The sequence below is a fragment of the Thermothielavioides terrestris genome, chromosome 1 (genome assembly GCF_000226115.1).
Source record: "Thermothielavioides terrestris NRRL 8126 chromosome 1, complete sequence".
Lineage (NCBI taxonomy): Eukaryota > Fungi > Ascomycota > Sordariomycetes > Sordariales > Chaetomiaceae > Thermothielavioides > Thermothielavioides terrestris.
Window position 1 is genome coordinate 6,667,787 of NC_016457.1, and position 21,054 is coordinate 6,688,840.

At 52.8% G+C, this 21,054-nt stretch overlaps 7 protein-coding genes across 7 annotated transcripts; 3 read left to right on the top strand and 4 right to left on the bottom strand.

Moving 5' to 3' along the window:
* Positions 1–6,084: 6,084 nt before the first annotated feature.
* On the top strand, positions 6,085–8,627 carry THITE_2141915 (uncharacterized protein; the record flags this gene model as incomplete). Its single annotated transcript, XM_003650220.1, has 7 exons — positions 6,085–6,284; positions 6,499–6,762; positions 6,848–7,228; positions 7,368–7,443; positions 7,504–7,696; positions 7,796–8,132; positions 8,234–8,627. 7 exons carry the CDS (start codon positions 6,085–6,087, stop codon positions 8,625–8,627), a joined length of 1,845 nt encoding a protein of 614 aa, XP_003650268.1.
* A 341-nt stretch (positions 8,628–8,968) lies between these two features.
* Positions 8,969–9,795, bottom strand: THITE_2141916 (uncharacterized protein; the record flags this gene model as incomplete). The annotated part of the gene is made up of 2 exons (XM_003650221.1): positions 8,969–9,301; positions 9,361–9,795. 2 exons carry the CDS (start codon positions 9,793–9,795, stop codon positions 8,969–8,971), a joined length of 768 nt encoding a protein of 255 aa, XP_003650269.1.
* Positions 9,796–10,434: 639 nt separating this feature from the next.
* THITE_2109547 (uncharacterized protein) lies at positions 10,435–11,616 on the bottom strand. The gene has a single exon (XM_003650222.1). It carries the CDS (start codon positions 11,609–11,611, stop codon positions 10,820–10,822), a length of 792 nt encoding a protein of 263 aa, XP_003650270.1. The 5' UTR covers positions 11,612–11,616; the 3' UTR covers positions 10,435–10,819.
* Positions 11,617–11,812: 196 nt separating this feature from the next.
* On the bottom strand, positions 11,813–12,508 carry THITE_26576 (uncharacterized protein; the record flags this gene model as incomplete). The annotated part of the gene is made up of 1 exon (XM_003650223.1): positions 11,813–12,508. A coding segment is annotated over one exon (696 nt), but the record flags the coding sequence as incomplete, so codon positions are not given.
* A 1,035-nt stretch (positions 12,509–13,543) lies between these two features.
* Positions 13,544–14,518, top strand: THITE_157849 (uncharacterized protein; the record flags this gene model as incomplete). The annotated part of the gene is made up of 1 exon (XM_003650224.1): positions 13,544–14,518. One exon carries the CDS (start codon positions 13,544–13,546, stop codon positions 14,516–14,518), a length of 975 nt encoding a protein of 324 aa, XP_003650272.1.
* Positions 14,519–14,662: 144 nt separating this feature from the next.
* Positions 14,663–16,424, bottom strand: THITE_2040983 (uncharacterized protein; the record flags this gene model as incomplete). Its single annotated transcript, XM_003650225.1, has 3 exons — positions 14,663–14,784; positions 14,841–15,098; positions 15,182–16,424. The coding sequence occupies 3 exons, from the start codon at positions 16,422–16,424 to the stop codon at positions 14,663–14,665; spliced, it is 1,623 nt and encodes a 540-aa protein (XP_003650273.1).
* Positions 16,425–19,101: 2,677 nt separating this feature from the next.
* THITE_157851 (carbohydrate-binding module family 18 protein) lies at positions 19,102–20,535 on the top strand (the record flags this gene model as incomplete). The annotated part of the gene is made up of 1 exon (XM_003650226.1): positions 19,102–20,535. One exon carries the CDS (start codon positions 19,102–19,104, stop codon positions 20,533–20,535), a length of 1,434 nt encoding a protein of 477 aa, XP_003650274.1.
* Between the last annotated feature and the right edge of the window lie 519 nt (positions 20,536–21,054).

Sequence of the window (21,054 nt, forward strand, 5' to 3'; positions counted from 1 at the left end):
GCTATCACGATGCAAGCAATGCGTACAACTGGAATCAATCGTAGTGTTGAGGATGTTGTATTGTAGGAGAGTTCTCCTGATCAGGAGCCTAGTCTTAGGCGGCAGTTGGGCATCAAGCTGGTGGATCCTAATCTCGGTGGGCTAGCCCGCTACCCTAGGCCAGGCTAGTTCTAATATACCCCCCTAGGTCGAGCCTCCGGCTTCGACCTACTAAATCTAGTAATCTACGAAGCTATTTCCAATATTACGTTCTTCCTAATCTAGCAATTCTATAGTGTTGAGGTCCTTCTACTATCGCTTTAATCTACTAAGCTTTATATACTTGCCCTTCTTAATTCTATATATTACACTATAAACCGAACTTTCTATTTAGCTAGAGCTTTCCTCTAGCCCTATATTTCTTCCTTCTATATCGTTTAGTAGGTATAGATCTTGATAAGGGCCTAGATATCTACTAGATTAAGCATTTCTATAAACTTCCTATAGAGCTCTAGTTCTAGCGCCTTCGTTAAGCTATTAGCTAATATCTAGTTTAAGGGTATATAATCTATATTAACCCTCTTGTTCTAAGCTTCTTAGTATAGCTAATAATTATAAATGTCGATATATTTTAGCTTTGTCTATAGTATAGGTATCTTAATATTAATTAGCTAGATCGTCTATTTGTTATTATACTAGATCAATAGGATCTTATTATCTAGATAGATCTCTAGTATTTCTAATAAGCGCTAAAGGAATATACTTTCTTTTACTATCTATATAAGTGCTAATAACTCTACCTTTATAGTTAATATAGTTACTATATTCTACTTACTAGTTTGTTAGGCGATTAGCCCTTTAAATAGGATAATAATGTAATTTTATAAACTTTTATAATCGATACTATTGTCAACGAAGCTAGTATCGTTGACTACGATTAAGATGTCTCCTCCTTCTAGTTAGAGGGCTTAGAACTTCGTTCGATAGAGGTATTATAACACTTGATTAGCTATATAGTAGTATTCTAGTCCTAAGTTCTAATTAAACTATATAAGCTTAGAGGCTATAAAGGCAATGTCTAGGTATATATTGACGGCTATATATAGGATTAAGCCAACCTTCCTTTGATAGAGCTTAATAGAGCTATAGCTAGCAACATCGTTGTATAGGAGTAGTTTGCTCTTAGCTATTAGAGTCTCTAGCTCTCCTTCTTCCTAGGCTAACTTTACAATCTTCTTAATATAAGCTATCTAGCTAAGCCAAATTAAACGCCTTTTATAGTTACAATAAATCTCTATACCTAGGAATTATAGGAGGTTATCTCCTCCTATAAGTTTGTACTTTTCTTATAGCTAGTTAATTACTTCGTCGACTTAATATTAATCCTTTTTATAGTAGGCGAAGACGATATTATCTATATAGAAGAAGATGATAATGCCTTTGTTTATTATAATATAGGGCTCTTATAGTATAGCCTAGAACCCTAGGTTCCTTAGGGTAGCTATTAGCTCTTATTACTAGAGGAGGGGAGACTTTTATAGGTTATAGAGTACCTTCTTTAGCTTTAGGATAGTTCCTAGCTTATAATAGCTATATAGTATCTCTATATAAATATCCTTATTGATCTTTATATTGATAAAGGTATTGACTATATCGAACTACTTTAGTTCTAGGTCGAACCTCGCTATAGTAGTAAGCACTATTCTAAAGGATTATATAGTAAATGTAGCTATATAGTTCTCTTTAGCGAACCTCTTCTTTTATTAATCGCTATATACTATTAGCCTCGCTTTATATTTAACGAAGTGCCTACTTTTATTAAACTTATAGATATATACCTATATATAATCTAGGATCTACTTGCTTTAGACCTCTTTATTATAGTAGTAAATCTCTTTTTAGGAGCTTATTACTTCGTAGCTTTAAAGATAATTGTATTCTACCTCTAAGAATAGCTAGCCTAGCGAATAATCTTTAAGTTTAGAGTGCTATCGAAGTATAGGTAGAAGTATCAACTAGTAGATAGATTTAAGCTTGCCTTTTTACTATAAACGATCGACTTTTTCTTAGAAGATCCTTTTAGCGTTACTAGCTTCCTTCTTAATAGTATCGACTACCTTCTTAGCCTTCTTTTTACTCTTTTAGATAAGCTCTTCTTTCTCTTCCTCTATACAAAGGACCCTCCTTAAGTACCTACGTTCGATAGCTCTAGGGCCTAACGTTCCTACGTTGAAGGTAGCCTCCTATAGTTGGAATACTCCTTTAGAGGCTTTAGACGAATGTAAACCTAGGAAGGTAGCTATGATTAGGGCGCTTAGCGAAGTAAGTAGAGGAGTTGAATATTAGAATTCTAGGAAAGTGCCTATAGCATTGCCTTTTACTACAATAGTATCTAATACTTCTTTAATAGTAACTAGGCTCTCCTCTAGTTCTTCGAAGGTTATTAAAGGTATATTAAACGCCTCTATTATATCCTCTTCCTTAGCTATAGACGTAAGATTACTATTATCTAGCTAATTGGTATTATCAACGCCTCTAGTATTAAGCTAGCGCTTTAGCTCTTTGAGGTCTACCTAGAGAATGTTTTACGCTATAAGCTTCAAATCGCCTAGGTATATCTACTTTTTATTAAAGATTATATTATACGTATATACTACTTAGTCGGTAGCAGGGTTCTAAATACAATAGATGTTCAAGGAATCGTATTCTACAAGGTAGCCGATCTAAGCTCTTAGTCGGAATTGTTCGAAGCGCCTTTCTTTCTTTTTAGTAGTATCTATTATAGTAAATGCCTTATAACTATAGACCTTTAAATGCCCTTAATATAGCTTATACTCTAAGGCTTTTAGGCCATTTCTCTTAGTAAAGAAGGTATAAAAGCGATCTAATAGCGTTATCCACTCTATTGTCAAAGATAGTATCCTATTGTAGAGATATACTATAGCTCTTATAACTTCTAGCTATAGTTGCTCTAGCAACTGTACGCCGATAGCCATTGTTCTAGCCTTCTCCTTAATTATACCCCCTAAGCGTTTAGCGCCTTCGTTCTATATAGGCGTATTAAACGCTAAAGGCTCTATTCGAATGCCTTGTCTCTCTACTTAGGTAGTAATAGCGCTCGCCTATATAAATTCGTTGTTATACTCTAAGACTTTAATATATAGCTAGTACTGCCTTTTAAATAGTATAGCAATGTGTTTAATAGCTGTTAAAATACTTAGAGCCTCGTAGTTATATAGATAATAGTCTTATATTATACCTAAATAGCGATCTATCGCTAATAGCAAATATTTAAAGCGCTATCGACCTTCCTAGAAAGGGTATAAATCTAGGGCGATTCTATCGCCTAGGCTATAGTTCAATAGCCTAGGAATACGATTAGGCCTATATTTTAACTTGCTAAGGCTATAGCCATTATACTTAAACGTTGGTACGCCTTTAATATACCCTCTTCGTAAGTAATTGACGAAGTGTTTAAGGGCCTTCGAGCCTATATAGCTAAGGTATAGATACTAAGTTATAGTATCTACTATACTCTCTATATAGCGAGCCTAGTGATCGAGCCTCTTTGTTTAGGTAGCAAAGGCTATAGGCGTATAGTCCTTAGGCATATATTTAAGGATATATTGTTAGAGCTTCTTTATAATATATTCGAAGAGCGTATAATCTTAGTGCCTAAGTAGATAGTTCAGTATACTCTCTAGCCTATTATCCTACTAGATCCCTCGTCGATTTAGCTACTTCAACGATATAATATTGTATATAAAGGTTAAGTAGTAAGCTACATTATATAGTATAAAGACTATAACGCCTTCGTTGTTCTATAGTTTAATATCTATCTTACTATATCCTTTAATCTAAATAGGGTACTCGCCTACCTAGATATAGTTATTAGATATAGCCAACTTAGGAGGCCTTTTGAACCTACTTAGATAGTTAGCGATATAAATAGTTGACCCTAAATCTAGGATTACTAAGTTAATTAAAGAATATCTCTAGCCTATCTAGAATATAGCTAAGATTATAGCGAAGCTCACTATATATTTGCCTATAGCTCTCTACCGCTACGTTCTTACGATATACTAGTAGCTAAATATCGCTATAATGTTAATGTCTACGTTAGAGGTGTTGCCTATATCAAGGGCGATATCTACTTTAGGGGCGGTACCTACTTTAGGGGCATTACCCTCTTCCTAGGTAGTATTCTTTTTAGGAGTAGTACTCTCTTTAGGGGCGTTAGCATCTACTATATCTACTTCGAGGACCTTAGGCTCCTTCGTCGAGAGTGTAGTTATAGCTCTTTTAGAGTAGTTAGCTAGTTAATATAGTAGTAGATCTTTGTCTATATCGCTCTTTATATTGTTAGCGAAGCTACTCTTAGACCTTTTTATCTAAAGCCTATTGGCCTCTACTTATAGAGTTGAATCGGCCTTTAAATTAGCCTCTATATAAACTTTAATATATTCTCTAAGTTCCTACCTAGGTAGTATGCTTTTAGGGTTTAAGTAGTAGTACTACTTAGTTAGATAGAAGTGATTATAGACATAGCACTTCCTTAATATACTTAAAGACCTTATAGAGGTACTAGAAGCTATAGGTATACTTAGCTTACGTTTAGAGTGGGATTAGCTGATTCTAGCTCCCTCTTTATAACTAGCTTAGCGCCTAAAGCGATCCTCCTAATCTTCTAGTTGCTTAGGATCTTTATTTTCTTTCTCTCTAGGGCTATATATTAGGAAGGATCCTTTCTTTATATAGTTAGGCGCCTTCTTAAGGAATAGGTACGTTCCTTTATAGACTTCTATAGCTATATCTTAAAAGGTTAGCTTCTTAAGGATCTCTATCTTATTTATAGTATAAAGGGAAACAAAGCTTAGGAATAGCTTCTCTAATATAGCTATTAGTTCGTTGAACTATAGACTAAGATTCTTCGTCTCGCTTATCTTTCGAAAGGAGGTCTTATCTATTAGGTTCTTCTATTTAACGAGCTACCTCTCGAAATTAGCCTTTTTAATATATATATTCCTAGAATATTTAAATATATTAAAGTAGATATAAATATATATTCGAAGCTCTATTATTATTTCGATAGTCGGCTAAGCAGTCTTCTTAAGGTTATTATACTATATTTAAAGGTTAATATACTCTATAAAGTAGATAGACCAATAGTTGGCTACTACTATAGTAGTTATAAAGGTTAATATTTAAATAAGGTAATTAGTCTAACGTTTATAGTCCTTATATTTATAATCTAGATTCTTCTTAACCTATAAAATGACGATAGTAATATTATTGTTGAACTATTTCTCTCTCTTATTATAGAGCTTCCTCTAGTAGCCGTTCAATGCCTCGACATTAGGCTACTCTTATAGACCCTTGTTCTTAAAAAGGGTCTAGGAATCTATATCGTTATCCTAGGCTATAGAGGCAATGCTAGGCTACTACTTGCCTATAGCGGATACTCCTAGATCGGCTAGAGCTCCTATAGCTATAGCTAGTGTAGAAGCTTATAGTTCGACGATATATTCCTAAAGCTTACGTTAGATACGCTTATAGGCGAGATTATAGGTATCAGCTATTATAGGCTTTAGGAGGAGCTCCGCCTTGCCTTCGAAGTAGTTAAGTAGGTCGAGATACTTAACCTTGTTGACAAACTCGTAGTTCTAAGCTACCTAGTTATCCGGGCTAGCTAGGATAATATCGATCTTTATATTGGCTTTCGAAGATATAGTAGTTGCTACTAAGCGCTATACGTAGGGCTATATATTTAGAGATAGGGCTAGGTTTTCGAGCTAATAAGACTTTTAATTGTTAGAACCGCTACGCCGGCTTAGGAAGATAAAGCTATCACGATATAAGCAATGTATATAACTGGAATCAATCGTGGTGTTAAGGATATTGTATTGTAGGAGAGTTCTCCTGATCAGGAGCCCAGTCTTAGGCGGCAGTTGGGCATCAAGCTGGTGGATCCTAATCTCGGTGGGCCGGCCCGCTACCCTGGGCCAGGCTGGTTCTGACATATGTCCTGCCGTTTATGTCCTATTCTTCCATGCTATTATTGAGTCAATTGTTTCTAGTTAAACGCCGACCCCCTCCCCGCCTTCAATGAATAGTTCTGGCAGCGAGCCGCCGAGAGCGTCGGGAGAACCGCGGACAAGGCCCGTCACAGCCAACAAGGCATGTGTGCCCTGCCGATTGCGCAAGGTCAAATGTGATGCGGCCGCGGTTGGCCTCCCCTGCAGCAGCTGTACCAGCAGGGAGCGCGTCAAGGACTGCGTATTGCCGGCCCGGAAGCGTCGGACTAAGTGAGTGGATCACTCTAGGGTCGCCCATCATCAGGAGTGTGCTAACATAGTCCGGGGCTCATAGGAAAGTGATACATGTGCTGCCAAGTCCGAGCTCTGCAGGAGTATGTTTTCTCCTCTCCGTCCTGCTCCTGCGGTGATCCTCCAGAGGTTCCACTAACCGTCCCTAGACCACAGGCATCCCGGTTACATCCAACGGTGGCCAACTAGACAGCGACTCCGAACACCGGCTTGACTTCCAAAGCCCGCGTCAGACGGAGCCAGATCTGCTCTATCTCAACATCCTAAACGACGCGGTGAAAGAAACTACCGAACCCAGACCACGCCACACGACTTCCGGCACTACCTACTGCCCAAGGTCGGACAACAATTTTACTCCCCGGAACTGTCTACGCATCAAGCTGCCCCAATTCGATGACGTCGACAAGGAGTATCTTGTCAAGAAGGGCGTCTTTGATCTGCCTCCCCCGGCCCATCTGTAAGATACACTCTGTTGGGAACCCCCCTACCCCAACTCTCCTCCCTTCTTGTCCTCACTTGTACTCACAAACAGAACCAAACAGAGATGCCCTCATCAAGGCCTACTTCGACCACGTCCACCCATTTTGCCCCGTGATCAACCGAGCCGATTTCATCCGCGGCTACCGGTCGGGCACCTGCTCGCTGTTCCTGCTGCGCGCCATCCTGACGCCCGCCAGCGTGCACGCGCCCGCCGACGTGCTGATCTCGGGCTGCGGCTTCGCCAGCCGCTCAGCCGCGCAGGAGTCCTTCTTCTGCAGGGCCAAGCTGGTCCACGACTTCGCCGCCGAGGACGACCCGCTGGTCATGCTGCAGGGATCCATCATCCTGTGCATGATCGTGCTCGACCACCCCAGCGACCCGGACTTTGGGTACTGGCTGCATAACGCGGTCCGCCTTGCGGCCAAGCTTGACCTGCGCAACATGTGCGTTTTTTTTTTTTTTTTTTTTTTTTTTTTTTTTTTTTTTTTTTTTTTTTTTTTTTTTTTTTTTTTTCTTTCCTGGACTCTGGAAGGCCTGGTGACGAGCATTGCGGGTGCTAACTGCCGACGGACTCGGCCACAGATGCGTTCGAGAAGACGAACCGCCTGCGGTTTTGAAGTTGTACAGAAGGATCTGGTGGGCTCTCTATGTTCGTCCCGTCCCTCCTCTCCCCGTCGTGTTCTGCTCTTCCTGCCTGGTGCTTACGGTAGTTACCTAGTCTTTGGACATTTTCCACGTCTTTGCCAATCCCCGACGCTCGCGACTACTCGAAGACACCCCCGCGATCAAGCCGAGGACCGAAGATGACTGGGAACCGGAGGAAGTCTCGGACGCGCCATCCGGCCTGCTGTCGCCAGTCACGCCTCAACAAAGGGCCTTGCCCGTTGTCCAATGCGAGCTGTCTGGAATATGTATGTGCTGGGCTCTATCCGCGCTCCTACTCCCTTTGTCTTGGAGATTTAATTCGTAGCAGGCACCGCAAACTGACTGACTGACTGACCATCCTTCAGTTGCACAATGTCTATCCATCGTGACCAGCAAACACCAGCAGGACCTTCGCCCGATCATGCACACGCTCGACGCGTGGCGCGGATCCCTCGCCGCTGAGATGCACGTGGCACCTGGCAACACCGGAACGGACATTTACTACCTGCACATACAAGCCATGAGCTACAGGTTCGAGTGCGTCTTGTGCCGACTGATGCACCGCCGTTGGCAGCAGCAGTCTCAACATGCGGACCTGAGCGAATGGGCGCGACAGCGGCTTCGGACCGCCGTGCTGGAGTTGGACACGATTGCCATGCGGGTGTTGGCGAGCGGAAACCTGGCGGACTTCCCCATCTCCTTGTAGGTGCCATCCATCCATCCATCCATCCATCCCTTTCCCCCCATGCTCTGTCAAACGCACGCACCCACGGAGCAGCTAACAACGATGGCCTTGCCGGCAGCGTAACCACGATGACCGCGCTGCTCGCTCTGCACGTCGAGACGGCGCTCGATCCCGCCGAGACAGACCTCGCCCGCTCGATGGCTCGGATATCCATCAGCCAGACCATGCTGCTCCTCGACCAGGGAAGGGAAATACCCGTCTTGAAGAGAGCGCTGCCGATATTTGAGGAGATCCTGGCCAGGAAGAATCTGTGCTTGGTTGCGCCGCCCGCCGGCCTCCGTGAAGCACCCGCGCCGTCGCAGTCACGAGACAACGGTGTGGCGGATGCGTGCGCTCTGCCGCAGCTGGAACCGTGTGAACATGATAATCCGGCCGTCTATGGGGACCTCCTAGGGTTTGATTTCTTGGACGAGTGGCAGATCGGACAGCTGGATTTTGCTGATCACTCCTGATGCGGTTTCCTCAGATCCGGCGGGTTTGAATATCCCATTCAATCATCACTTGCCTGCCGAATGAGCCCTCAATTCACAGGGCCGTCTGACTAGGCACATGCCGTCCACTTCAATGATAATTTGGTGGTCACAGGAGATGAGCGTTACCGACAGCTCTCCCCCCCCGGCTCCGGAAGATGTCAAGGAGCCCGATCCGCCAGAAGTGTTGGTGATAGTTGGAAAGCTCGCAGAATGTGCTGCGGATTGGACCTCTGGCAGGGAGAGAGAAGCCCCTTCATCCCCGACGTGTTTCACAAATCGTGTACCTCGGTGCTATTTTCAAGCCCGGCCATCAGAAGTCATCAGTGCCCGCTCCAGTGGGTGATGGCCTGGTCGACCACAAACTCAGCGTCGTAGCTCTTCGGGAAGATATCGAGAAGCGCGCTGTAGTAGCCACACGACCAGTCAGGCGTGCGGAAGAGCCTGAGCAGGTCGAGGTACTCGGGATAGTAGCCGGCCAACTCCCAGTCGACGATAGCCACCACGCCGATCCCCGGCCGCACCAAGATATTGATCCCATGCAGGTCGCCGTGTGTGAGGACAATCTCGTGGTCGGCACGCATCTGCGAGCGGATCATGTCGCGGACCTTCGCATGGCCGACGATATCCGAGACCAAGAAGTCGTTAAACGCAGCCTCCGTGGGAAACGGCCCACCCCCGCCTCGTAGTAAGACCAGCGGCGGGCATCAACGACTGGGCGGCCGCCAAAGGAGCAGATAACGCCGTCGGGGCTCTTGAGGGCGCGTAGCTGGCCAATATAGTCCCTGAGCTGCCGGATAACCAGGGCCCTATCCTGTGCTGAAAGCGAGCGGTCCCACGCAGCCGGAAGCGTCTCGCCCTCAATGAACTCCATCGTAAAGTGCTGGTCCCCAACATCGTAGACACGCGGAACCGGGATGCTGGTATGCTCCGAAACAAAGCGGATTGCCTCGACTTCGGAGCGGCGGATTCCGCTGCGATAGAACTTGGTTACCCGGGTGCCACACGCGTGCTTGACCAGGCAGGAGAACGCGGTCTTCTCCGAGATGACGGTGCCGCCTGCTTCCAGGAGCTTTCGAACAAGTGGCTGGTCGACCAGCCGTGGCGGTGGGGGTGGTGAATCCGGAACCCGCACCCCCTTTGCGAGCATCTTCTGCCGATACATGCTCCGAAGGCGGCGGCTGGATTCCCTCGCGGCGCTGAGCTCATCGCTGTCGCCGTAGCCTACTGTCTCGACGGAGCGGTGATGCAGTTTAACTGGCACGTCGCCTGGGAATTCTTGCGGAGGGGTGGGTTTGGAGCTGGACATGCTGGCTGTGCATAACTTGGCTGAGGAGCCTGGGAAGTTGAAAAGGTGGGGTGCTGGATGGTGGTCTCAAAGCGGAAACAAATCGCAAGGCGGCAAGCAAAAAGGGCGCTTGCATGTCGATCCTTGCGTGCCGAGCCGACAGCATTGCCGCCGTTGTCATGTTGTTCAACATCCTCACTTCTGTCGGCCTGCTGGCGATCCCCTGGCTACGTAAGTCCACGCCCGGCCGCGTATAGGGCGAGAACGCTTTTTTACGATCAACTATTCATCGCCTTTACAGTGCCCGCTTAATACGCTCCTCTCGCAGTCCGGGCAGAGGCGGCCGCCCTTGCGACGGCATCCAACCGGATCTTCACCTTTCTCGCCGTGGAGATCACTCCTGTCAACATCACGAGCATCCAGTGGCGAACCTACATCTACTTCCGCGTTTTCAACTTCGCCTTCATTCCATTGATTACTTCTCCTACCCGGAGCCATGAAATCGCTCCCTCGGGCAGATCGACCGTCTAATCACGGGCGAGAAGGGCATGCTGGATTGGACTTCCTTGATGGGCTGGGTCGGGGACGCGGGGAATTGCTCGGGGTGCACCAGAGACAGACGACAACAGCAGCAAAGCTGGCTAATGGCGCCCAGGTTGAGGATTCATCGGTATGAGTGATGCCACGATATGAGGGAAGGAAGACTGAATATAACCCACCGCATTGGGGGCATTCCACCAACTTAGTTGACAAGCCGAGCTCAAAGAATAACCTTGACCTTGTTTTTGACTTATTCCAGCAAAAACCACTCGTTAGCACGTAACGAGCAGTGCACGTCCTTTTGCTTTGCTAGGAGTATTCTCACCCTGACTCGTAGAGCCCCCGCTTACAGCTCAAAATTCCACCGGACGTCTTCCCAGCCCGGCCTCCTCTTGATCTTGATGCCAAACCCCTCGCCGTGCTTGGCGGGCTTCGTCACGGCGTCGATCAGGGACCGCGTGGCAAACGGGGGCAGGGTCCAGTCGCCGCCCAGCGGCTCGATCTCGAAGCCGAGGAGCAGAGTGGACATAACAGCCATGATTTCGGCAAAGGCGAAGTGCCGCCCTGGGCAGAGATGGGTGCCGCCGCCGAACGGCTGGAGTGCCGCCCGCATAGCCTTGACACTGCCGGGGCCGTCCCCGCCGTCGCTGCCGCCCTTGTGGCCGCCCTGGCTCTGGCTCAGGAACCGGCCCGGCTTGAACTCGTCCACGTCCTCGCCCCAGAACTCGGCCTGCGTATGCGACGCGCCAATAGACATCTGCACCACGCTGCCTTCCTTCAGCAGGTACTCCCTGCCGTCCCGGCCCACCAGAACGGTATCCTGCATGGCGGTGCGCGTGATGACCTGGTGCACCGTGTATCGCAGCGTCTCCCGGTAGCAGCTCATCAGGCGGGGACACCGCTCCTCCACGGCCGGGCCGGTCCGCAGCGTGACCGACGCGCCACCACCACCACCACCCGCCTCCGCATCCTCAGTCCGCCCAACAACCAACGCAGCCTCGACCTCCTCCCTCAAGGCGCCCACCAGCTCCCTCCGCGAGAACACAAACCCCAGAAACCAGAACAGCAGCGGCACGGTATTCGCCAGCGCCGCAAACGGCAGCATGACCTCGAGCCGCGCAACATCGTCGGCGCCCATGCCCGCGGCGCGCAGCTCGGCGGCGCGGTTGCGCACGAACGCGGACGCGGCGGCGTCCTCGTCGCGGCGGGCGGCATAGTATGGCTCCAGCGCGCGCACCAGCGCGGCGCGCGCGCGGCGGCCGGCGCGCGTGGGCAGCCCGACCGACAGCGCCAGCAGCGCCTTCTCGAAGTCCCACAGCGCGGCCTCGGCGTGCGGGGCGTGCTGCGCGAAGGGGTCGGCGGGGCCGTACAGCGCGGGGCCGGTTGTTGCGGTGAGGAGGTGCCGCAGCCAGAGCCAGGTGTTGGGGATGGTTGTTGTTGCTGCTGCTGCTGCTGCTGGTGTGGGTGGTTTTTCGGGGCGGGCGAGGGCGCTGAGCTCGCGGGCGAGGCCGGCCAGCGCGGTGGTGGTCAGATGCTGCGCGCTGGCGCCCTTGAAGCTGGGCGGGATCGCGTGCAGCATGATGCGGTCGACGAGGTGGTCGCCGGCCGGGCTGCCCAGCATGTCGACCATGGGGGCGCTGAGGCCGGTGACGGCGGGCGTGACGGCCTTCATGTGCGGGGTGGTGGAGAGGGCCTTGTTGCGCAGGCCGGCAGCGATCAGGTGGGGGTCCCAGACGGCGTACATCTTGCCGGTCAGCATCGGAAGCGTCGCGATGGGCTTGCCGGTGGCGCGCTGCAGCGCGACGTGGTACTGCGCCTGCTGCCGCATCATGCCAAGGGCGTGGCCGATGAACGGGATCCGCGGCTTCACGACCGGCGGCTCGCGCGCGTCGACGCGCGGGCTGAGGGAGTGCAGCAGGAGCAGCAGGCCCACGACGACGGCGACAGCAATGGTGGCAGGCGTTGTCGTCGTCGCCGTGAGTGTCTCCAAGGCGGAGATGACGGGGAGGGACCCGGAAGTGCCGTTGGCTGCCATGGTCGACAATTTGCGCGCGGCGGTCGGGCTGTCGGAACTTGTTTGCCCGCCCGGAGTCAGGGCGGCGGCGATGTCATGGAAAGGAAGAGAGAAGTTGAGGAACACATCAGCAAGGTTGGTTTTGGCTCGGGAGGCTCAAAGCCTCCGCGCCAACATTGGGTCCGGGCGGGAGGATTCATGCTGCAGCCTGAAGGATCATCAATGACGCAGTTAACGGCCCCCAATTCGCTGACTACCGACTGAGCTGCATTGTGCAGCCCGAGCGGCCCAACCGCCGTTGAGCTTCCCACCCGACATTCGCACTCGCAGGTGTGGCAGCAGGGGTTTCGTTCCGAACTTCAGGCTGCCATCAACTTGCGTTGCTGCTTTCAGTTAGGGTTAAGAAATTACCTGGTACCTGCAGGTACCCCACAGCGACTGTCTGCCTCCAAAGCTTAAAGCGAAGCATCGCAATAATCTACAGAGAAATTGACACTGTGCGAATTGCGCTAACTTAAATAATTATACACTATATACGGTAGATATAGTGTATAACCATTGTCATAGAGCTCACCTTGCATCTTCGCTTCAATTAGCGCGTTAGCTGTCCCACACACTGCCCTGCCCACCCGCATTAACAGAAACGTTAAAGCAACATCGGACGTCGGACCCTGGTGCTGCCGATGTGGCATAGTGAACCCCTTGAATATCTCCGGATGACACTAGACTTACAAACACGCTCCGGCGTTAAACGGAGGTAGTGAAGTTTAAGGTTACACTGCTCATGGCCGCGGCGGGGTGTGTTTGTCATCCCGGACTACCGAGCGGGACGAAGTCCGAGAGAAAGAGTGGGGGCCAAACGGAAGGGCAACGATATGCCAGACGATATCATCGGCAGGAGAAGTATATATATTCCTGTCCTCGAGCTCCTGCTGTCGAGCCAGTGAAGCATCATCACCCTCAGCGCCATCAACATCCTCGGCTGCGTGCCCTTCTCTAACTTCTACAACCAACCACACTTTGCCCAAAGATCCCTCCACCAACAACCACTCCACCATGCCCTCTTCCACAGTCATCGTCTTCGGGCCCTCAGGGCACGTCGCCTCGGTGGCCGCGCAGACGGCCGCCTCGCTCGGCGCGCAAGTGCACCTGGCGCTGCGCGACCCGTCCAAAGCGATCCCGTTGCTGGACAGCAGCAGCCACAAATTCCCGCGCGTGCAAGCGGACCTGACGCAGCCGGAGACGGTGCAGGCGGCGGCGCGCGCGACCGGCGCCACGGCAGCCTTCATCTACCGCGTCTTCGGCGGCGGCGCGAACGACCACATGCGCGGCACGCTGCGGGCGCTGCGCGACGGCGGCGTGCGCTTCGTCGTCTTCCTCAGCAGCGGCACCGTCACGCCGCGCGACGCCGCCGCCCTGTCCGGCGCCTACGGCCCGGACCGCCTCATCCCCTTCGAGCACGCCGAGACCGAGGCCGCGCTGGCCGAGGTGTTCGGCCCCGGCGCGTACGCGGCCGTGCGGCCGGGCTTCTTCGCCACGAACTTGCTGAATTATAAGAAGATGGTTGCTGAGGCTGGGACGTCAGGAGGAGTGATCAAGGCGCCGTATCCGGCGGCGGAATTTGATTTCATCGCGCCCGAGGATATGGGACGGGTGTGTGGGCGGCTGCTGGTCGACGGGCCGGAGCTGCTCGGGGCGGGCAAGGAGGCGGTGTTCCTGGCGGGGCCGCAGGTGGTTCCGCAGGGCCAGGTTATCGAGCTGCTGGGCGAGGTGTTGGGCAAGGAGCTGAAGGCGGAGAACTATGCGAGCGACGACGAGGCCGTGCAGTCAATCATGGCGGATCACGCGCTGCCGGAATCGACCGCGAGGCAGTTGGTGGCCAGTTACAGGGCCACGGCGGAGGGCAAGCCCGTGTTTGATCCCAGCACATATGCGGAGGGCGTCGCCAACGTGGAGAAGTACAGCGGCCGGCCGGCAATGACGATCCGGGAGTGGCTGGAGGCAAATAAGGACAAATTTGTGCAGGCTTGAGGGCAGGCAGGCAGGCAGCGAGCCGGGTTGTGTTGGAGTATTGCGATTAGGATTACCAGGCTAGGAGCTCTGTAGACTCAAGAATTCATACATCCCACCTCACATCGCCCGCCGCCCAACCGGGTACGAGACTCCACGGCTGGCTTACGCAACCAGCGGCTTGCTCCCCTTCGGCAGAGTGATCTTGAAGACCAACGCCTGGCTATCGAGGAACGGGACGGTCGCTGAGGTGTCGACGTAGTGAAATTTGCCAAAGTTGGCGTACCCTAACCAAGTCAGCTCGCCTGTGAACTTCCCCAGCAAGAGCCAAGCGCGATCTCACCGTTGTTGGTGATGAAGTCATTATCCGACACCGTGAAGAGGTAATACTCGTCCTTGTCACCGCAGCTGCCGCCGCCGGGGTTGACCGGCACGAGAGCAAGAGACTCCCACTTCTCGTTGAGCAGGCCCAGGTTGACTGGCTCGCCGTTGTGAATCGCGTCGCCGTTGGCAGCCGTGAACTTGTTGAGCTCCGAGTTGATGTTGTAGTCGAGGAAAGGGCACAGCTCCGCTGGGGTGATACCAGCAACAAGAGTGTCCGCTGGATCACCAGTTCAGACCGAGGCAGGCTCACATTAGCCAGGTGCATTCCACTACCAGCCGAGAAACGGGAGGGAGACCTACAGGGATCGTCAATGCCGCCGGTAGTAATGTTTCCGTTGCGGATGTCGTCAAACTTGGCGCCCTTGATGTTGGTCGCGCCCGAGATGTCCACGACGTCGACGTGGCGGTACCGGGACAGCGGATCGTCCTGGCCGCGGCCGGCGCTCGAGTCGCGCGGCAGGACCAAGAACTGGGTGTCCGAGACGTAGTGGATCTCGGACTGCGCCGCGACGCGTGTCTTGCCCTTCCCGTTGACGTAGGTCGGCAGCTGCACGACGTACTCGGCCTCGTACGTCACCTCGATGTCGCCGTCGCTGTCCTGCTTACCGCTCTTTTTCTGCTGGAGCGCGTACTTGAGGAACCGCGTGTTGCGGCTCTTAGACGACGATGCGCCGCCCTCCTGCTCGGCCGCCGACTGCAGCATGACCCAGAGGCTCTTGCCGTCAGGGCTCATGGTGAGGCCCTCGAAGCCCTGGTTGTTCTGGCGGCCGTGGACGGGGTCCTCGGGGTCGGGCACCTGGCTGCTGTTGTAGATGGGCGCCGTGTCGGAGCTGAAGCTCACCTTGCCGTTCCGGATGGGCAGCAGCGCGTCGGGCGGCTGGATGGCGGCCACCATCTGGCCCTTGTTGTCGAACTTGTAGACGAACGGCCCGTACTCGTCGCTGATGAAGAACGAGCCGTCGTCGAGTACAACCAGCCCTTCGGCATCCAGTGAGATGCGCTTACCGCCGGGACCAGGACCGCCGAACCCGTCGCCCGGGTACGTGGCAGCGGGCATCGTGGGGAATCCCGGGTAGGTCAGGCCGCCCGTGGCATCGGCGTCCAGGCCGGTCATGGGCTGGCCATCCGGGCCTGACAGGAGGATGCTGCGCTTGTACTGGAACTGCAGGTTCGGGCCGGACGGTTTGGCAGCAGTCGCTCCAGGGGCAGGCGTGAAGGTGATGTCGAAGACGTGCACCCGAGGAACGGTGTTCTGTGTTCCATTGGTATTCCACCCGCGGTCCGGAAGGCCGTAGAAAGTGCCCGTGTAGCGGTTACCGGTCTTCTTCCAGTCCTTGATGGACACCGACGACCCGATGCTGATGGTGTCGCCGTACTGGTCTCGAGCGTCCGAGGCCACGGACCCGAACCCGGCCATGCCGTTGTATGCGTAGGCCTTCCCATTGCACGAGATGGACGCCACCGGCGTGGTGCCTCGTCTGACGGACGTAGCTGCGGCGTTGGAGACGAAGCCCGCGGCCACGAGTTGCTTGAACGACACCATCTTCGGGATATGTCCACGGTCAAGCACACACCGAGTCTAAGTGCCAAAGAAACCAAACAGCACTGAAGGTGGAGACATCTTATACCGGAGCTGTGGCCAAGGCTGTCCCAGCCTAGTGCATCTCCCAAGACGCGTGTCCATGTGGTATACACGACACTATACTACACTACATGGTTGCCGTTTGTGGAGAAGCTGGAGCTGCACCTCGCCTGCCGCCGGCGCCGCAGTCGCACATGCACCCAACAGCAGGCCTGATTGGGTGCGCTGGCACGCCAAGACCCTGTGAGCCGGATTCGTCACCGAGTTCTCGCTGCAGGAACGAGCTCGCCGGCGGATTATTGCTCGAATAGTTCCGTAAACAGTTGACACCATCGTGTCACTTGCAGAATCGCGCGGTCGTAGGTCCACGAGATTCTCTACGCCGAGGCTGCTGTCAAGTTTATTTGGGTCTGGAAAGGCGACATCAAGCTTGACCACCTCGAGCTTGACCACCTCGTCGCTACCGGACCCTTGCACGTCTTCTTGTTGGAACCACTGCGCGGAAGCGATCAATTGAAGCTCTCACGATCCGTACACTCGATAGCAATGCGTTGAAGATGTGTATCGAAGGAAGACCCGAGAAGAGAGGGCGCACGTTGGGCGGTAGTTGGGCGCTGAAGAACAGTGGCTGATGCGGAGGCACGCAATATGCGGTGGCAGATAGAATGGTGGAATGAGCGATGATGCATTCAAAGTGGGGAGGCTCCCACCACTGCCAAGATATTCTTGGCAGTGTGTGTGGGGTGCATGGGCCATGCAGGGCAAACCCTGCATGGAGCAACCCTAACCCAGAGCATAACCCAGATGGGGTCATCATCTATTTACATACAAGATACTGTCCGGTATCAGTGGCTGAAAGGCTTGAATTGATTGATTGACTCCCGGTGGGTTGGTGGGATGGTTGCTTGAATGCCCGAACCAGCCAGCGGCGGCCTTAAATAAGGTACCGATTCTCCACTGTTGGATCCCACCGTACCTTCCAACAGCGCCTGTTATGGGACCCCGGGCCCGGTGGATCCTAATCTCGGTGTTCCAGTCCGGGGTCCTGAGGCTGATGGCTAAAGAGGTCCCGCCAAGACTAATTTCGGCCAATTGTCGGCAATGTTTTTACAACGTTATTACGCAGCCCCGATCGCCAAGGCGTTTTCACTATCGCCAAGGCGTTTGCACTATCGCCAGGCGGTTAGTTCGCCGGGGGTGCGGGGGGCAGCGCCAGCCCCCCGCTGGTTAGGGTTTAGGTTATAGTTAGGATAGGGGTTATAGTTAAGGTACGGGTTATTCTCGTTTTCTTTTTTTTCGATTTGGTTGAGGTATTGTAAAGTTGTTGTTACGAGTCTTTACGATTGTTCGTTGTTGATGTTGCTCGAAGTCGTCGCGGCCCGTCGCGGCCCTGTCGTAGCCCCGCTCTCCCCGTGGCGATTGTAAATACTTGTAAGCGGCAGTCTCCGAAATTAGTCTTGGCGGGACCTCTTTAGCCATAACCGTGCTGAGCTCGGCCGAGCCAAACCTCCGGTTCTGTCACTTCGGCGTCTCGGGCGACCGGTACACGCTCCAGCTCCAGAGGACTACTTCATCATTCGCGGTGTCCCCTCGTCTGGAGTCGTCGGCGCATACAAGACCCTTGACTGGGCCACGCCCCACGGCAGTACCTTATGCGTCGATGCCACAAGAGCCTTGTGTTTTCCTGAACGTTGAGAGTCACCACGAGCTCGTTCCGCCCCAGACCGTCCGAGATACCCTCCTGTTGTTGCTTGTTGACACGCGCCCAGACAAAGAGAAGAAAGAGTCCACAAGATCAAAAACTGGTAAGGAAAGCAGCGGCAATCAAGCCCCGATGATATTCGGCACCGTCCTTGCCGCACGTTGCTTCAGTTTCGCTGGGGTAATGACGTGGCTGGGCTTGTGACTACGGTAAGTCACTCCCTTTCCCCAAGACCAGCAGCGTTCACCGTTTCGAGCATATGGCAGAAAGGCTCCAAGCACCTCAAACGAGCAGATACAGTCGCATTCAATCTAAAAGCCACCAACTGCCGGCAGGTCGTGCAGCCGGGACCTGATTCGAGCGAATAGCGCCCTTGGAGAGCCTCCCTGGTAAATTAGAACGCCTGTTAGAGACGCAAGGATGGCCACCCTCCGTTCCTGCCAAGCCCGGGAAGGGCAATTTGTGAATGCCCCTATTACCCCACGTAACCATTGGAACGTTGCCTTCGGCTCTCGAGGCGGCATTGCCTCCTCGGCCGCATGTGCTACTAGATGGCGAAATGACGGTTGTTGCATCTCCACGGCCATGGCATTTTCACACCGTGTTCGTTGGGCGACTTTGGGTTTCTTATTGGAGGGAAATATCTTGGGTGATGCCCCATTTGAGTTGGTATGGACATTAGCCGTCTGGTATATCGAGCTTCGTCAGCTGCGGCAACCGGCAATTTCAAAATCCTTCACTACATCGCGTGCCTGGCGTCGAAATGGCGCACATGGGGCCTGCCATATTATCCAGAGAGATTGCTGACCGACCTCGAGATCAGCTCGTAGGCATATAACAGGAGGGCTCGGATGTGAGTCCATGTGTAAAAGGTGGAAACGGTCGTTCTGCAGCTCCTCTCCGCTTGGCGCCCGCGCCGTGACTGAGCAGTAAACAATGCGCCCGTTGTCTCTGATCGTCGCAATTTCGGGGCTGCTCGGCCTCGTGCTGGCCCAGCTTGACGTCTCGACCGACGGGACCTGTGGTGCAGCCAAAGGGTACTCGTGCCTGGGCTCGGAGTACGGCAACTGTTGCTCCTCGAACGGTTGGTGTGGCGCCGACGACGCTCACTGTGGCTCGGGATGTCAGGCAGACTTCGGCCTCTGCGGCAAAGGCGTCGGCGGCGTTGGGGCGACCACCACCACCAACACGCGCCTGACAACCCTGCCTCCGATCAGCAGTCCGCCGGGGCAGTCAGAAGTAACCTCCACCGTATTCGTGACAGTGACCACGACCAGCTACACGCTGAGGCCGCTTCCCATCCGGACTACCATCAAGACGACGGTAACCGAGAGCTCGTTGGTCACGGCGACCACCACAGCCGTGCGGACCAGCACAGTTGAGGTTGACACGACGTCCACCGTCCTGACCACCACAACGGCGACGAGCTACTCCATCGTCTTCGCCACGGTGTACAACACTGTCAACGTAACTAGCGTCTCCACTGTGTGGAAGACGGCCACGTCCACCACGACGCAGACCGTAGACGTGACAAGCGTTTTCAACCAGACCATCACGTCAACGCAGACGCAGCCCACGACCATCACCTCCTACCGCACGGTCGATGTGACCAGCCAAGTCAACGTCACATCCACGGCAGTTGCGACAAGAACCACAACTGTCCCGCTCACGGTGACCGCCACCTCCACCGTCACGGTCAACTCCACGCTCGTCACGACCGCGACCAAGACAGCCCAGGTCAACGTCACGGAAACGGCGCTCAACACAGTCTACACAACACAAACGGACCTGCTGACGGCAACCACGACGCTGGACGTGACGAGGCAGTGGAACACCACCTCGGTCGTGACCTCCACCGCCTTCCGCACCATCACCTCGCTCCTGACCGAAACAGAGCTCACCCAGGCCACGTCAACGGTCACAGCAACAGAAACCACGGTCCTCACCCGAACAGCGACAGCGACAGCGACAGTCACCGTGCTCACAACCGCCACCGCCACAGCGCAGGTGAACGCAACCCGGACCTCCACAGAGACAGAGACAGAGACAGAGACGCAGACGCAAAAGGTGACACAGACCGAGATCGAGCGCACAACACTCACAGTAACCAGCACCGCCGTCGTCACTGCCACCAGCACGGAGGAGCTCAACCCCACCCCTACCAAGGCCCCGCCCTCGACCGCGACCACGACCACGACCACGCTCACAATCCTGCCCACCACGTCCACCGCCACCGCGAGCCAGCTCCATTCTCCTTCCCCTCCTTCCTCTCCGCCGGATGCTTCGACCGGGTCGGGAACGGGGACTGAGACTGCATCGGCGACGGCGACGGCGACAACTACGGCTGCTTCGACTACGGCCGCGAAGTAAAGGTCGTATGGCGATTGCTGCTGGGGTGGTGGTGTAGGTTGTTGATTGAGGGTGTGGCATGGTCGGATGTTGAGCTCAGAGCCGGGTCTGGTTTCGCCTTTTTGGCCATTTATTGTTGGGGGGGGGGGAGGAGGGGGTGGTTTGTGCGGAAGTCAAGTGGGAAGGAAGGGGGAAACCGGGGAAGCCGGGGCGCGAGAGATAAATGACCATAGTTGCTCCCTTTTTACGGTTATGTGTTCAAATTGGCTTGCAACGCCGATGGCGGGGTAGTCACGTCTCTTTTCTGCTAAGTCGTTGAGAGAAATGGACACGAGGGAGGGGACGGGCTTTGCTGGGTGCGTAACATGGAAAATGATGATGAGCCTGAAAGACAAGGGGAAGCAAGGTAAGACTTTACTTTTTACCAACGCGGCAATATATGCGTGTGCGCACACAATACCGGTGAGCATGAGGAACATAGATGCAAGGGTATCTATCAACTTGGAACTCATCACTATAAGCATCAGGCTGGCGTCTTAA

Excerpts from the sequence above, each read along its gene's own strand:
- THITE_2109547 (XM_003650222.1), bottom strand. The coding sequence starts at position 11,611 with ATGGGCGCCGACGATGTTGCGCGGCTCGAGGTCATGCTGCCGTTTGCG.